We start from the raw sequence: 15,241 nt of genomic DNA on the forward strand, positions 1-15,241 counted from the left end.
AATCATAGGGACAATACATTAAAGGGATGCAAGAAAACGTCTGTAATTGCTGGTTAAATGTTTTATTTAAAATATTGGAATCTGCTGTCAGTAACCAATACATATTAAAAGGATCAAAGTGAACACACCTTTGACAACATGTCATGTATATTGCAAATTAATGAATTAAAAAGAAACAAACAAAGAAACCAAACTAATAAGACTATTTTATTGAAAACTGTATAAATATACTAAAGGGAGGGGGGGTTAACACCTTGATTTTCTTGATGATGACTTAGAAGGGAGGAATGCAATGCTGCCATCTAGGGAAACAAATATCCACTGCAGCGTTTCCTGATAATTTAAGTTTTTTAAAAATATTTGTTAGTATAAAAAAGTCAAACGCATATGGGAAAAACACAGTTCACATTTCTTTTCATTTTTTTTCTTAGTTTTTTGTTCATTTCTTCTACCTTTCAGCTTTCTTCCCCTTATCCTTTTCCTCTCTATGTTCTTTCCCTTCCTCAGATTCTCTCTTTCCACTTTTCGCTTCTTTCCCATTTTCAGGTTCAATCTCAGCTCCATCTCCTTTCTCAGGTCTGTCATCTCCTTGGATCTTCTCTCCATCATCTTCACTTTTATCTCCTTGATTATCTGGGTTTTTCGGCCCACATTTATCTCCCTCTACCACCCTTTCAGCATCTTCCTTTGTACTTTTAGTGCTCTCACCATCTCCCTCTTTGGTGACATCATTACTATCATCTCCATGTCCCTGTTTTTCCCCCTTCATATATGAGCCTTCTTCTTCCTCCTCCTCTCCCTCTGCCTCCTCTCGCTCCCATTCAGCCTCCCTACCCACACCTTGCCCTCTTCCCGGTGTTCTGTCTCTCTCTCCATCATCTTCTGGCAGCTGAGTCTCCAATTCTGAAACTTCCAGCTCCAGCTGCACCACCCTGGCCTGCATTTTGCGGTTGCTCGATTCCAATTCCATCATTAGTCGAGCTAATTTAGTTTGCAGAACCTCCAAGTTGCTCTCTAGTCTTTTTATCTTGGTTTCCACTTTCTCTCCCTCCCCTTCCTCTTTCTCCCCACTCTCCTCCAACATGCCCATTTTAGTGAGGATCTGTCGGCCTTTCTCCTCCAGGTGACGTTTGGCTGCAGGGAACTCCGATAATACATCTGTCAGGTCTTCTTTGGACAAGCTGAAGAGATCAGAGTACCCAATGCTTCGGATGTTGGCAGTCCTGCGGTTGCCTGACTTGTTACCTGTAATAAAAGAGAATGATATTTCTGTAAAAAACCTGACACACCTAAAAATATTTAAGGATGTTACCGACATTTGTTGGTTTATTCAAGACTTTTAAAACCAGCCAATCATTCTTGTTTTGGTCTTAGGAAATAAGGTTAATTGAATATACACTATACACTATATACACTATATTGCAATCCATGCAAATCATTGAATTCAGATGTTCCAATCACTTCCACAGCCACAGGTGTATAATATCAAACATCTAGGCATGCAGAATGCTTCTACAAACATTTGTCAAAGAATTTGTTGCTCTCAGCAGCTCAGTGAATTCCAGCATGGTACCGTGATAGAATACCACCAGTGCAACAAGTCCAGTTGTGAAATTTCCTCAATGCAATGTAGATGTAGATGCAATGTGGAATGGGTTCTATGGCCGAGCTGCTGCATCCAAACCTTACATCATCATCAAGTCTTGGATGCAGTGGTGTAAAACATGCACCACTAGATCCTAGAGCAGTGAAGATGTGTTCTATAAAGTGGCGTATTATGCTTCTCCATCTGTTTTTGGCAGTTGCCAGGGGAACAGTACTTGTCTGAGTGCACTGTTCCAAGTGTAAAGTTTAGTGGAGTGGGGATTGTGGTGTTGAGTTGTTTCTCAGGAGTTGGACTCAGCACTTAGCTCGAGTGAAAGAAACTCTTAATGCTTCAGCATACAAAAATATTTTGGACAATTTCATGCTCCCAACTCTGTGGGAATATTTTGGGGATGGGTCCTTCCTGTTCCTACGTGACTGGACACCAGTCTTCAAAGCAAATTCCAAGGGACTGCAGTTAAAAAATAGCCACCTGATATACAGTTGTCTTCATCAGTGTGTAGTAGTATATAAAGGAAACAAATAAAGAAAAATAGTAAAAGAAAGTAGTGATAATCATCCAAGTCCATAATAAGTTTTGAATGTGAAAAAAAGAAAAATCCAACTGACAGCTTCAACTAAACCAATCATAGAGTAGGAATTATAGATGCTCCCAAAAATACCTTTGCACATACCAAAAAGTTTAAACTGTAAATAAAAAAACAGAATATAATAATTTGTAAATCTTATAAACCAATATTCTATTCACAATAGCGTTTCAAAATGATGTTAGCATAAAATTGTGGACCCTTTGAAAATCTTATCATCTATATCTGGTCTCCTCAGTTCCCAGATGTTTATAGACTGTCGTTAACAGAAGAGGGATGTTACAGAGTGTCAAACATGGCCCTGTCCCAACTTTATAGATGTATTGCTGCTATCAAATTCAAAATGAGCTAAAGTCTTTCTTAAAATGTTGCATTTTCTCAGGTTAAACAGGATACATTCTCTATATTCTATTCGATATACAATATGGGGATTTACATTGACTTTTACGCCATGTCCCAACTTTTTTGGACCTGGGGTTGTATGTATGTTATGGTGTTATGGACATTTCTACAGATTTTTGCAAATTTGTAAAAACTGTAATTCAGCACAACCACGTGAAATTAAACGTGTTTGCTTTCTTCATACACCAACATTCCAGAATCCAATTATACACTTTTAGATGCCTTCAGAAGCAATTTTCTTTCATCTGTGTCATCTTCTTGTGAAAACTCTGAACAGAATTATAGGTTCCACCTTAAATTTCAGCTGTACTACAATTAAAAAACTCTTAGTATAATTGGTATTTTAGTCGTAATTCTTCACTTTAAATGTGCAGAAATCATGTTTCCTCCTTTTATAGAGAATACCTGTCTGTTTCAAGCATCTCTAATAGTCTGGAAGAATACTTTTACCATTGTTGAGACTAAGTCTTGGTTTTATTTTTTAGACAACTGAAGAAAAAGAGCTGGCCTGCTTCTTGTCCGTGTGTCTCTTCACCAGCTAAACAAATTCACTTGTAAGAGCATGCCCAAATCACTTAACATACCTTTGATGTTAAGGATACTAATTTCCCCAAAGAAATTCCCATCACTCAGCACAGCAAATTCTGTAACCCCATCATCTGCCACAACTGCCAATTTTCCTTCTTTGATGATGTACATTTCATGGCCCACATCTCCTTTCCTGCAGACGTACTCTCCAGGACTGAACACCTACAAGATAAATAAAGAGCAGCTGAGACTTCATCAGCCTCAAAGTATTGTTTTATTCCAAAAGCATTGCCAAGGTAAAACAACAACAGCGTTAAATTCGGATCTGCAAGATAACAATAAGCTACTGAACCACATTCCACAGAGAGCAGGTGCCATTCAGTTTAGTTGTGTGCTCTATAAACAAATTAGTGACTATAAGTTACAAACACAAACACAGCTTTGTCAGCTTTCTGACCTGAGGTGTTAGTTTGAGAACCAGCTCCTCCAGCAGACTTCTGTCGCAGTTCTGGAAGATGGTGACTTTGGAGAGTGTGCGAAGATGAACGCTGACCGCAATCTCCGTCCTCATATGTAGAGGCAGCTGCTCCAGGATTTCATTTTCTCGCATGATCTTCTTGTTGATATAAAGATGCTGGTACCAGTTATTGATACGCTCTCGAAGCTCCTTGCTAATGTGATGACTACGCAGGTATGCCTTTACCTGAAAGAAGGAAAGAAAAACTTGATTTTCTATAAATGTTAGCTAAAGAAAGCTATCAGACACAATCTTCGTTATTAAAATTCCTTTTCAGTAAGCTTGGCTCTTCCATCAGCTTACCAGCTCATGGTTAGGGAAGAAGACGTTATCGCGATCTCTTAGGCTTGTGATGACATTACCGACATTGCCAACAATTGACGCAAACACCAACACAGCAATGAGCAAGTCTGCGATCATAAACAAGAACTCCTCTTCCCTTTCTGGCTGGGGGATGTCTCCCACCGTGGTTAAAATCTGTGAGGAAAACCAGAAGCAGTAAAAGTACTGACGTCGCATGGAGCCAAACTCTGTGTCGGTGATATTAGGGTAGACCCAAAGATCACTTCCAAAGCCGAGGTTGCTGGACAGCGCAAAGTACAGACAGGTATTCCAGTGGATAAGCACAAAGATGTAGATCATGAGCTTGGCGATGCGGAAGGTGTTGGGGTAGGAGGTTCTTGTCTCCATGCGATCCAAGGCCTCGTTGAGTCGTGGGATACGCAAAAGGCGGTTGATTCTGACCAGAGGAGTTTGGATGCCGAATGCAAAATACAGGAAGTCGAAAGGAAGAATGGAAGCCAGGTCCCAGAGGAAATGTTTAGAGCGCAGGTAGCGCTTCCTCAACTGAATCAGGTCTTTGACCAGGATGCCCTGATCCAAGTAACCTGAAGAGGCAAAAACAGTGTTTAATGAAGCCCAGAATACTCATCATATAGTGATATAATTTATCAATACACAGGTTGGCTCTAACTATTAGAAAGCATCCAAATGACTTTTCCTCATTATAGCCATAGCTATAGCTGCCACATGAATAGAAAGCAGCTAGGGAAAAAAGACTGTCACATTTAATATGATAAAGGGTTATGTAAAACTTGCACGTGACAAAAGTACGTTGGAATTTGAACTCCCACTGTAAACCGACAGAATTACCAGTGTGAAGAGTGATGATCATATCAATCATATACATGAGGTCTGACACATAGTCCAGAGTAAGCCACACAGGGAGGTAGCTCAGTGCTATCATAGTGAAACAAGTCCTGAAAAACACAAGCATTGCTTCAGAAAATGTCCTATCATGCACTGTTGTTATATGCTTAGGAATGATTACCATTTGCAAACATACCACACTGCACTAATTTACCTCAAAATGATGATTACCCAGTTGTAAACGATGGGTAGTGTCATGACCTGTATCCAGACATAATAAAACTGCTCAGCTGGATCAACAATGAACTCGTTCCAGCTGAGAAATGTTGAAGAAGTGAAAGAAGAGAAGAACAGAGTCACATAAATATTATGATTCGAGACTTGTCATAGTCATATTTTATCCAAAGCATTACTTGTGACAGGAAAATTTATTAGGATTTTTCACTGTGAAATATTTGCCAAAACAGGAGCCCAAACAAACAATGAAAGACTCTTGTCATGAATAAATGATATTATATCTGATCTAATTTGTGTTTATTATCTCAAACAGGTCAAATGTTTTAAATCTTAATAATTAGAAACATGTTGTCATTCTACATCTCTAGCTGCCTAACTGAATAACAGCCTTGTTGTTGTTGTTGTATCACAGCTGCACTTTTCTTTTTGCAAAAAGATTCAGCTTAATCAATGATACTTACTTAAATTTCAAAATTATGCCCAGGAAAGTGTTATGTTTTCCCTTATCCTTGACACCATCTTGTCCTTCCACACTGGCTTTCTGCCCCTGTTGCCGCCTAAACAGCCTCTGCCATCGGTTCCCTCTGATACTAACATCACCTGTTATATCCATTTTCCAAACATCGGCCTTAAATTAACGTATTTTTTAGCCAAGTACTGCTCATGATGAAGAGGAACACACAGGCACCACTGTGGAGTCCACCTAACAACAACCCAGGTCTACCTGATCACTGCCTGGTGATGCTGGTCTCTATGGAGGGAAACCATAACAGATGTCATGTGTCTTCTGGGAATTCTTAACTCTCTTGGAAAACCAGAGCAGGCTTTCTCTTTAAAATTCAGACACAGCAAACACTGACAAGATTATAGAGCCCAAACTACAGAGAAGATGTCACTGTCTGTCAATAAATGAATACCACATTTTGCACATACAAGACAGACACAATAAGGTATGGATTTTTTTAATATCCCCTTCTTTAATATTTAAATGTTTCAGCGTGACAATTTTAGCTCAGGATGTGAAATTGAAAAACATGAATTGAAAACACTGACGAGTGAAATAATTTACATCTCAGGAGGTTAATTGAACGTTACATGAAAACATCTCAGCTCTTCTGACCAAATGTTAAATGTACTATTTGATAACCAGTGTATTTTCCTGATTTTAACTGCTTTGCTGATGAATCTGATGTCTGAGCACTCCGCAGCTACAAATGCAGAAACCAAACCAAAACAAACAATTGTAGGACAGAATATGAAGCGGTATATCGGCAGCTGCTTGTTGTGAAAATACATTTTTCACCACCCACAAGTCAGAATTCTGGTTTATTATCTTAAATTTGACGTGATTATTGAGATTGTTTAATTTTTGGCATCTTCTTCTAATATTGTAAAGTCTTTAGCCTACAATATAATTGGAGTGAAATAAATTTTGAAATACTCAACTTAAAATGTTGACATAATAATACAAAATTAACACTTATGAATGGTTTTTCTTTTTCCCCAGTGGTAAAAACTTCCATACATTTCTGTATTTGCTATGTGGATTTGCTTTCCATGTTTCCATGTTTAAGCTACGCTGTTTTATTTGACTGCTGCGGGTCTTTACGTTTAGATAAGCTCTCCTTATTTGCCTGTGCTTAGTTTATTTGCATGGCTTTTCTGAAGGTGCATTAACTGGAGCTTTCAGGTCCACTGATAAAAACAGTTATCCGACTTAGAGGTGAGGACTGCAAACTAACTCCAAGGTCAAAAATGGTGCCAAGCAATTTTTCACAAGTTTCAGCTTTGTGCATTGTGTTTAGCACGCAGTGTGTATAATCTGGGCACTTTAAAGCCCTCATACAGCTGTGCGAGGCAGCGTCGCTGTGAGTCAGAGAAGACGTGTGGGCGGAGTTAAAGTAAGATGGCTGCGGGAAAGCGAAGAGTGTTTGAGAAACCGTCAAATGGGATGTTTATCTGTTGCTAACAGGATGCACAGCAGCCTCAGTGAAGGAGTGGTTAATTTCTTAGCGTCCCCGACTCACTGTGGTCTGTCTTGCCGGTTGTCTTTTGGTCGCCTCCTATCTTGTAATCGCTTACTGCTCTGACATTGTGGAATTCATCAGCAGCTAGTCGCTAGCAGCATACCAGCGCTAACTTACTAGCAGCCAGCTAGCAGGTAGCTGCCCAAGGAAAACACCACCTCGCAGCAACTGTTGAGACTCACACAAGGTAGGCAGATTCTCGATGACCTCATAGTGAAGTTCAACAGCACGACAAATAGATAAATTAACTATATGCGTTGCTGGCATTTCTAAGGTAGCTGATTATATTTGCAGTGTCAATTAGCTTGGTCCTCCGTCTTGCATTTGAAATACATTGTTGTTTTCTGTCGAACCACAGCGTAAGGAGCCTCGGCTGGCTGGAGTGAGATGTAGTGCAGAAAAGCTCAAGTGCTGCTAAGTCATGACAAACTAACCGGTTTAGGGGAAAGGGCGTAGTATTTGATGTGTGCACTGTATATGCTCTAGCAGTCTGTCAGATTGAACGGGACACATGACCCCCCAATACTGCAGTGATTGATGATTTATGTTGTGATCTTACCTGTGAACTTTGAATTAGATCTGTGGACTGTGTTGGACTTTGGAATTATAACTACACAACTCTAATAACCTGTCACTTCTGTGCCCAGAATAACTAGTAGATCACCGATCTCGAATAAGCCACATAAATGCATATCACATCAACAGATTAAATCATGGTTGAATATAAAAGCCTTGTTCATTAATCACTTAAATTTGTCTGTTTGAAAAGGTACACTCTTGTTTATCTTTATTCACTGGGTTTAGATAATAATTTCACCATCTTAACAGAAAGTTAACTTGTAACTCTTTTCAGACACATCTTTCAGCCTTCCAAGAGTAAGAATAAAATTGCGGTTTTCAGATAAAGAGAAGAGCATCGGTAACGACTTCAGTTTTTAGCTTTTTGGGTTATTTTCAAGCAAAATGTACCAGATTCTGCTCGATTTAGCGTCCCAGACGTGAACATTTACTGGTGCTATAGCTTCAGTGTTGGATGATTACTTAAATTTGATCTAGAGAGGAGTTAATATAAGTGTGCAACCTTGGGGCAGGAAATATGTGATTTAAAAAAAACAGATGAATCAGTATTAGAAAATAAGTATACGCTCCTCCAGGTGTCTTATTAGTTAGTCTGCACTGTTAGAATAGCTTTGGATTATTCACAGGAAAACCACGTTCATATATTATTTCATATATTATTATACAGAAAAAAACGATGGTGGTTGCAGACTGAAAATATTCTTTTGTTTCTACAGCCTGATTCATGTATTGATTTAATGATATTTGCCTGTCATAGTTAAAGATATGGGACTATATGTTTTTCTGATATGCGCTGATGCTTTTTGCAGAAAAAGCAGTGGCAGAGGCACGAGTGTGCATCATAGCTGAGCCGCTGATGAGGAAGAGTCAAGCGGTTGTTTAATTATAAGTTGTTAACTAGTTAGTACATTGCAGGAAAGTTGATAAACAATGACTAATCGTTTTCTTTTTTGTTCCATAAAACCCTGTTCCAGCTGTCCTGTAACCCAAGCTTATTACAACCTTATCATGTAATCAACAAGTCGATCGTCACAGCTACTACAACATAACCTCAGTGTTTGTTTTAAAGATTCAAGATGAGTGTTTCTGCCATTGCCACCTTGGTTGCAAAATGACAAAAAAAACAAACAAAACCCCAGATGATGAGGAAGGGCTGGTCTGACTGTGAAATTGTGTGGCTAACAACTTGTCAGTCACAAGTCATTATCTAGTGAGTGTGCAGTTTTGTGGCATGGACAGGCCTCCATCTTTGAAATACGGTATGAACAGGACTTTATTTTAACCTAAATGTATAACTGACCCCATAAACTTATCAGCAAACTGTTTACACTGTTGAGACAGAAAGCCGTTTTTGTGTAGTCTTCTACGGGACTGGAAGTCTTTTTTCAACCACAGCTATCGCCATCTGGTGGCCTTCAGATAGAATGCATTTTTAAGGCCTCCCATATTGGCTTAATTTTGGCCACATGGAAGCTACATCCATCTTTTATATTGTTTATGACTCTTTGACATCCTTCCTCTTCTTCTTCAGCATGTAAGGATAGAGAAAAAACACTTGTAGGTGTATGCCGCCCTTTTCAGTTCCAGATGAATTGCTGTCTTGGCACATACACCACCTACAGAACCACTGGTACTTAAACCAACAAAAAGTACTGTTGTGTTGCCGCTGACATCCTTAAGTCATCGTGTCTTGACTATGATTGCTCACTGCTTGTGTCACAGATGTTATCAGTAACTATCATCAGTCCTCGTGGATATGAGTAGACATGGAGAATTTCTGGTTAAGGCAGGGGTGGCTCTAAGTTTTTCACATAAATACTTTTAGTCAGTCTAAAATAGGTCTTGACCTTTAGACTTTGCATTATGAGACTGTAGCAGTCAAGACTGCTTTGGTGTTCTTCATGACTAAGCTTTGACAAATACTTCTCTTTATGAAGGCAGCCTCCCTCCAGTGGAATGTCTAGTTGAACTTTGAAACATTTTATGATTCTGTGTGACCTGAAATAAAACTAAAGCTGAATGGCCATATACTGTATTTTCTACTTCCTGCACATCGGGGTCAGAAAGTTTTGAAATGCTGGTGCGTAAGATAATCATCTTATTTTTATTCTCGTCATGAATTTATGCATTTGAAGCAGTTTTCAAGCAGTGTCATTAAGTTTGAATCAGATGTTAAGGAACAGTGAATCATTAAAAAAGTATGGACTATAGTAACCCATCTTTTCCATTGTTGTTTGTGTGTAAATACTTTGTATCAGCGGAGCGAAGGGAAAAAAAAGAGAAGCATTTGAGCCTTATTGATTTAGGGAAGTTGAGCATGACGTTGGTAGACCTCTTACTTGCGTGTGATCCAAGTCCAGTTCATGTGATGTTGGTCCACATCATGTGGCCACAATAACAAATGTTTGAAATCTACTTTAACATTTATGTATCTCAGTTAAAGTGAACTTACTAATTTATCAAGCCTAAGGGAAGTATCCATAGGAAATACATACAGTACTGTGCAAAAGTCTTGAGCCAGGATTCATTTCTTTACATTTTGCTTCCAAGGAGTCAGACTTTCTTAAGATCTTTTGAAGTTTTTCTTTGGACTTTGGCTGCTTTTTCACCTTTTTTCAGTCCAGACCATTCAAGGATTAAACAAAGCACTTAACTCAAAGGATAAACTAGTGTTACACACCAAAAACAATGGGGGGGGGGGGGGGGGGGGGGAATAAAATTGTTACTTTATTACTAGCAGCTTGTCACATAAACACATAATCTGTTCCAATTTCCAGAGCTGAATCTATGAAAAGTGCCAATGATAACACAGTTCAACAGGTATAGCATTTTTTGCACCAACAAGGAGATTTCAGAAGAGCTATTGGTTGAAAACTTAGCATATGTTGGCTTGGTAAATGTGTCAAATGCACTGGACATCTGGAGGAACAGCTTAACTATCTGCAGAAAATGAACAGTAAGTCATTATAAATGGTGGTGGAGGGGGTGGGGGTATCCAAAGACCTAACACAGGACCTGAGTGATGCATCTGGCGCTTCAGTTGATACATCTACTGTTTGCTGAAGCCTCATCAGAAATGGTCTCAGTGGAAAGGTGGCTGTCAAGAAGTTATTCCTAAGGAAGGGAAAGGGGGAGAGAACACTAAGGTATATCAATTACACAAGAACAGGACTGAAAATGTATGGCAACAGATCTGATGGAGCGATGAATCCAAATTTGGAGTTTTGGTCAAATTGTTGTTAGGGGTGCTCAATGTAGTCTCAACATTATATAACAATTTTTCAAGGAAATTTGCAACAGCGATATTTTTGCTCACATATATAATAAAAACAAAACAAAACCCAGAACAATTTTTTTTAATGGTGATTGCAGTTCACAGTAGTGCTGGGCGATATGACGATATATATCGTGTGGACGATAGAAAAGTGTCTATCGTGCCATTTGTCTTCTATCGTTTCTAACCCGAATTTTACAAATTATTACATAAAATATATCAATAACCCTTTACAACTGGTCAGAGCAGGCTCACTCCGTTTTCCCTAACTATTTTTAAATCCCTGTAGAACTGTAACCACGTAAGGTAGTGCAATAATGTTTTTTTTTTTTGCATATGAAACCGTAGGGGTTGTACTTGCATCTTATTCCATTAGCTTGCCCTAGGTCACGGTTTTCTTCCACATATAGCTTTGCAAAAATTGCATAAAAAGCACTTCCAGCAACAAAAACATAATATTCCAGAAACAGGCTTTGCCGATCCCATCAGCTGTTCATAACACTTCCTAGTTGGAATATAAGTCAGCGCAACTATCGCATGTCCGCCATTACCTGTCCGAAACCGGAAGTGACGTCACTTTCGCGGAAAATGTAGTTTTTTAAGCTTCAAAGTCTATGTTGGTGTTTTTAAAAGTCATGTTTGACTTTATGCTCTTCTGTATCGTTTCTGGGATGCTTAGAAGTCAAATTACACTGTTGGAAATAGTTTATTTTGATGCACATGCTGTTTTTTTGCAAATTTGCATTTATTTATTTTCATTTATATATAAAAATTTGTGTATCTCAAAAATAAAACTATGAAGACACTCAAAATAAATAAATGTAAAGATAAGCTCTGGCGGACTTGGTTCTATGGTAGGTCTTAAAGGGTTAAATAGCCTGTGCAAATATATTAGTGTTGTCTTCTCACTATACATACTCTGAACTTTATGCAAGAGAAAATAAAGTATAAAAAAATGATATTTTTCGCAAAGAAACTGTCTTGTAGTTTAGCAACATGGTGCTGCTTTACATGCACCCGGATTTGCGACATACTTTACAGTAACTCAAAACAAAGACTGCACCCTCTCCACTCGCTGTTTACAGACTGCATACTTTTCAGATGACCACAGGTCAGGTGGTATATCGTGATATATATCGTTATCGTGATATAAAATAATTCATATCGTGATAAATATTTTTTCCATATCGCCCAGCACTAGTTCACAGTATGCTGACATTTGGGAGTCCTTATATTGATACTATCATAAGCATAAATATTAGCATGAATCCGTAGTAATGGTCTACAGACATCTGTAAAACACTGTGGAGGCTCTGGCATGGTTTGGGACTGTGTGTGATTGTCAGTAACTTTGTTTTTCAGCATAACAGTGATCCCGAACACAATGCTAATGCAGTAAAAGCATACCTGGATAGAAAAACGCACAATGGAAAACTATCAGTCATGGACTGACCCCTCCAGAGTCTGCCTCAACATCTCTCAAGCAATGCGGGATCATCTTGACAGAGATCTAATTAAAAGGCACTCAAAGAAAAGCTTGAATGCACTTCTAGAAGCCTGGAAGACTATTGCTGAAGATAACTTGAAGAAGATAACTTGAAGAAATCATGCAAGAGTTGCCCAGGAGGGTTCAGGCTATGTTGACGAATAAAGGTTGTAATGCCAAACACTGTCTTTCAAGCTTGTTACAATTCTGTAAACTCTTTTTGCTTTATATACTGTATTTCCATGTATGTTTAGATGTTTCAATAAATCGCTGCACCTATTTGTCATTTTCTTAGCAAAATGGAAAGAAATGAGGGGTGGGTCAAGACATTTGCACAGCGCTGTATATGCAAGAGTCAATAGTGTTGATATTTACACTTTAAGTCCGAGAGCCAAAAGTTCTGCACTGTAGGTTTGCTCAACAGTAAAAGAACAAACATCCTCCTCCCCCCTCCCTTCCAGCAGCAAAATCCATCATTAACCATCTGTTCAGTTATTTCTCACTAATCCTTACAATAAATCACTAAGTGCACTACTTCCTGGCAGATATTTTTGGAGCTATTCTGATGGCACTGAAGGAAAATATCGAATATCCCACTTACTGGCGGAGTGCATTTTATACCATTCAACCTCTTGTTCTTAACCAGTTGAGGAAACCGAATACAGCACAACCTGATTACTTGCATGCATGTAAAAGCACGGAAAGGGCTTCTTTCTATTGGATGACTTAAGACAGCAGAATGACATTTACAGGGTGGGCCATTTATATGGATAGACCGTAATAACATGGGAATGGTTGGTGATATTAAAGTCCTGTTTGTGGCACATTAGTATATGTGAGGGGGCAAACTCCTCAAGATGGGTGGTGACCATGGTGGCCATTTAGAAGTCGGCCATCTTGGATACAACTTTTGTTTTTTCAATAGGAAGAGGGCCATGTGACACATCAAACTTATTGGTAATGTCACAAGAAAAACAATGGTGTGCTTGGTTTCAACGTAACTTTATTCTTTCATGAGTTACTTACAAGTTTCTGACCACTTATAAAATGTGTTCAATGTGCTGCCCATTGTGCTGGATTGTCAATGCACCTTCTTCTCCCACTGATAGCAACACCGCAGGAGAAATGCCAGCACAGGCATCCAGTATCCGTAGTTTCAGGTGCTGCACATCTCGTATCTTCACACCATAGACAAATACCTTCAGATGACCCCAAAGATAAAAGTCTAAGGGGGTCAGATCGGGAGACCTTGGGGGCCATTCAACTGGCCTACGACGACCAATCCACTTTCCAGGAAACTGTTCATCTAGGAATGCTCGGACCTGGCACCCATAATGTGGTAGTGCACCATCTTGCTGGAAAAACTCAGGGAACGTGCCAGCTTCAGTGCATAAAGAGGGAAACACATCATCATGTAGCAATTTCAAATATCCAGTGGCCTTGAGGTTTCCATTGATGAAGAATGGACCCACTATCGTTGTACCCCATATACCACACCAAACCATCACTTTTGTTGTTCCAACAGTCTTGGAGGGATCCATCCAGTGTGGGTTAGTGTCAGACCAGTAGCGGTGGTTTTGTTTGTTAACTTCACCATTCACATAAAAGTTTGCCTCATCACTGAACAAAATCTTCTGCGTGAACTGAGGGTCCTGTTCCAATTTTTGTTTTGCCCATTCTGCAAATTCTGTGCGCCGATCTGGGTCATCCTCGTTGAGATGCTGCAGTAGCTGGAGTTTGTAAGGGTGCCATTTGTGAGTAGCTAATATCTGCCGAAGGGATGTTCGACTAATGCCACTCTCCAGTGAGATGCGGCGAGTGCTACGCTGTGGGCTCTTGCTGAATGAAGCTAGGACAGCCACTGATGTTTCTTCATTAGTGACAGTTTTCTTGCGTCCACATTTTGGCAAATCCAACACTGAACCAGTTTCACGAAACTTAGCAAGCAGTTTGCTAACTGTAGCATGGGAGATGGGTGGTCTCGTAGGGTGTCTTGCATTGAAATCTGCTGCAATGACCCGGTTACTGCGTTCACCAGATATCAACACAATTTCGATCCACTCCTCACGTGTTAACCTCTTCGACATGTCAATGGCTGTGAACAAAGAGAGACTTGTAAATAACTCATGAAAGAATAAAGTTACGTTGAAACCAAGCACACCATTGTTTTTCTTGTGACATTACCAATAAGTTTGATATGTCACATGGCCCTCTTCCTATTGAAAAAAACAAAAGTTGTATCCAAGATGGCCGACTTATAAATGGCCAACATGGTCACCACCCATCTTCAGGAGTTCGCCCCCTCACATATACTAATGTGCCACAAACAGGACTTTATTATCACCAACCATTCCCATGTTATTACGGTGTATCCATATAAATGGCCCACCCTGTAGATTAAGGATATTGATAAGGGATTTAACAAATTAAGCAGAATTGCTACCATAGAGAAAAGAAAATGGCGCCACGAATCACGCTTTTCCATCTGGCAGTCTAGTGGATGAGTGAGTTTGGTGGTTGCCAGGAAAAAGGTATCGTATTTTTCAGACCATAAGGTGCACCACATTTTAAGGCACACCGTCGATGAACGGGTCTGTTTTCATACATAAGGCGCACCGGATTATAAGGCGCATTAAGTGAAACAAAACAGTCAGATAAGTCAAACTTTATTCAACTCATTCTTCTTGCTTCCTCCAATTCTGTACTATTGATTCATTAATGTTGAATTCTCTCGCAGCGGCTCTATTCCCATGTTGTTGCAGTATATTAATGACTAACCTCGTATTGTGGATGGATTATCTCAGTTGTTCTCCTAACTGAAGTTTGGTCCGTTTACAGCATCCTGCCATG

General features: G+C 39.4%; 2 protein-coding genes across 3 annotated transcripts in view; one reads left to right on the forward strand and one right to left on the reverse strand.

The window, feature by feature from the left end:
- Positions 1-54: 54 nt before the first annotated feature.
- Positions 55-15,241, reverse strand: part of cnga4 (cyclic nucleotide gated channel subunit alpha 4) — a 20,169-nt gene continuing 4,982 nt past the window's right edge. The window contains exons 1-7 of one of the 2 annotated variants that reach the window (XM_063496618.1): positions 5,487-5,638; positions 5,003-5,104; positions 4,792-4,898; positions 3,943-4,526; positions 3,580-3,825; positions 3,179-3,344; positions 55-1,245 (exon numbers count right to left, since the gene is read on the reverse strand). In XM_063496618.1, coding sequence (XP_063352688.1) covers positions 449-1,245; positions 3,179-3,344; positions 3,580-3,825; positions 3,943-4,526; positions 4,792-4,898; positions 5,003-5,104; positions 5,487-5,638 — 2,154 coding nt within the window. In that variant the 3' untranslated portion in view covers positions 55-448. Of the gene's footprint in view, positions 1,246-3,178; positions 3,345-3,579; positions 3,826-3,942; positions 4,527-4,791; positions 4,899-5,002; positions 5,105-5,486; positions 5,639-15,241 lie in introns of those variants that run through there. The other variant, XM_063496619.1, reaches the window with a different exon arrangement.
- fhip1b (FHF complex subunit HOOK interacting protein 1B) overlaps positions 7,128-15,241 on the forward strand; it is a 25,968-nt gene continuing 17,854 nt past the window's right edge. Inside the window, exon 1 of the mRNA XM_063496617.1 lies at positions 7,128-7,239. The gene's annotated coding sequence lies outside the window, so the exon portion shown is untranslated. The remainder of the gene's footprint in view (positions 7,240-15,241) is intronic.

This window comes from Pelmatolapia mariae, linkage group LG16_19 (genome assembly GCF_036321145.2).
Source record: "Pelmatolapia mariae isolate MD_Pm_ZW linkage group LG16_19, Pm_UMD_F_2, whole genome shotgun sequence".
Taxonomy (NCBI): domain Eukaryota; kingdom Metazoa; phylum Chordata; class Actinopteri; order Cichliformes; family Cichlidae; genus Pelmatolapia; species Pelmatolapia mariae.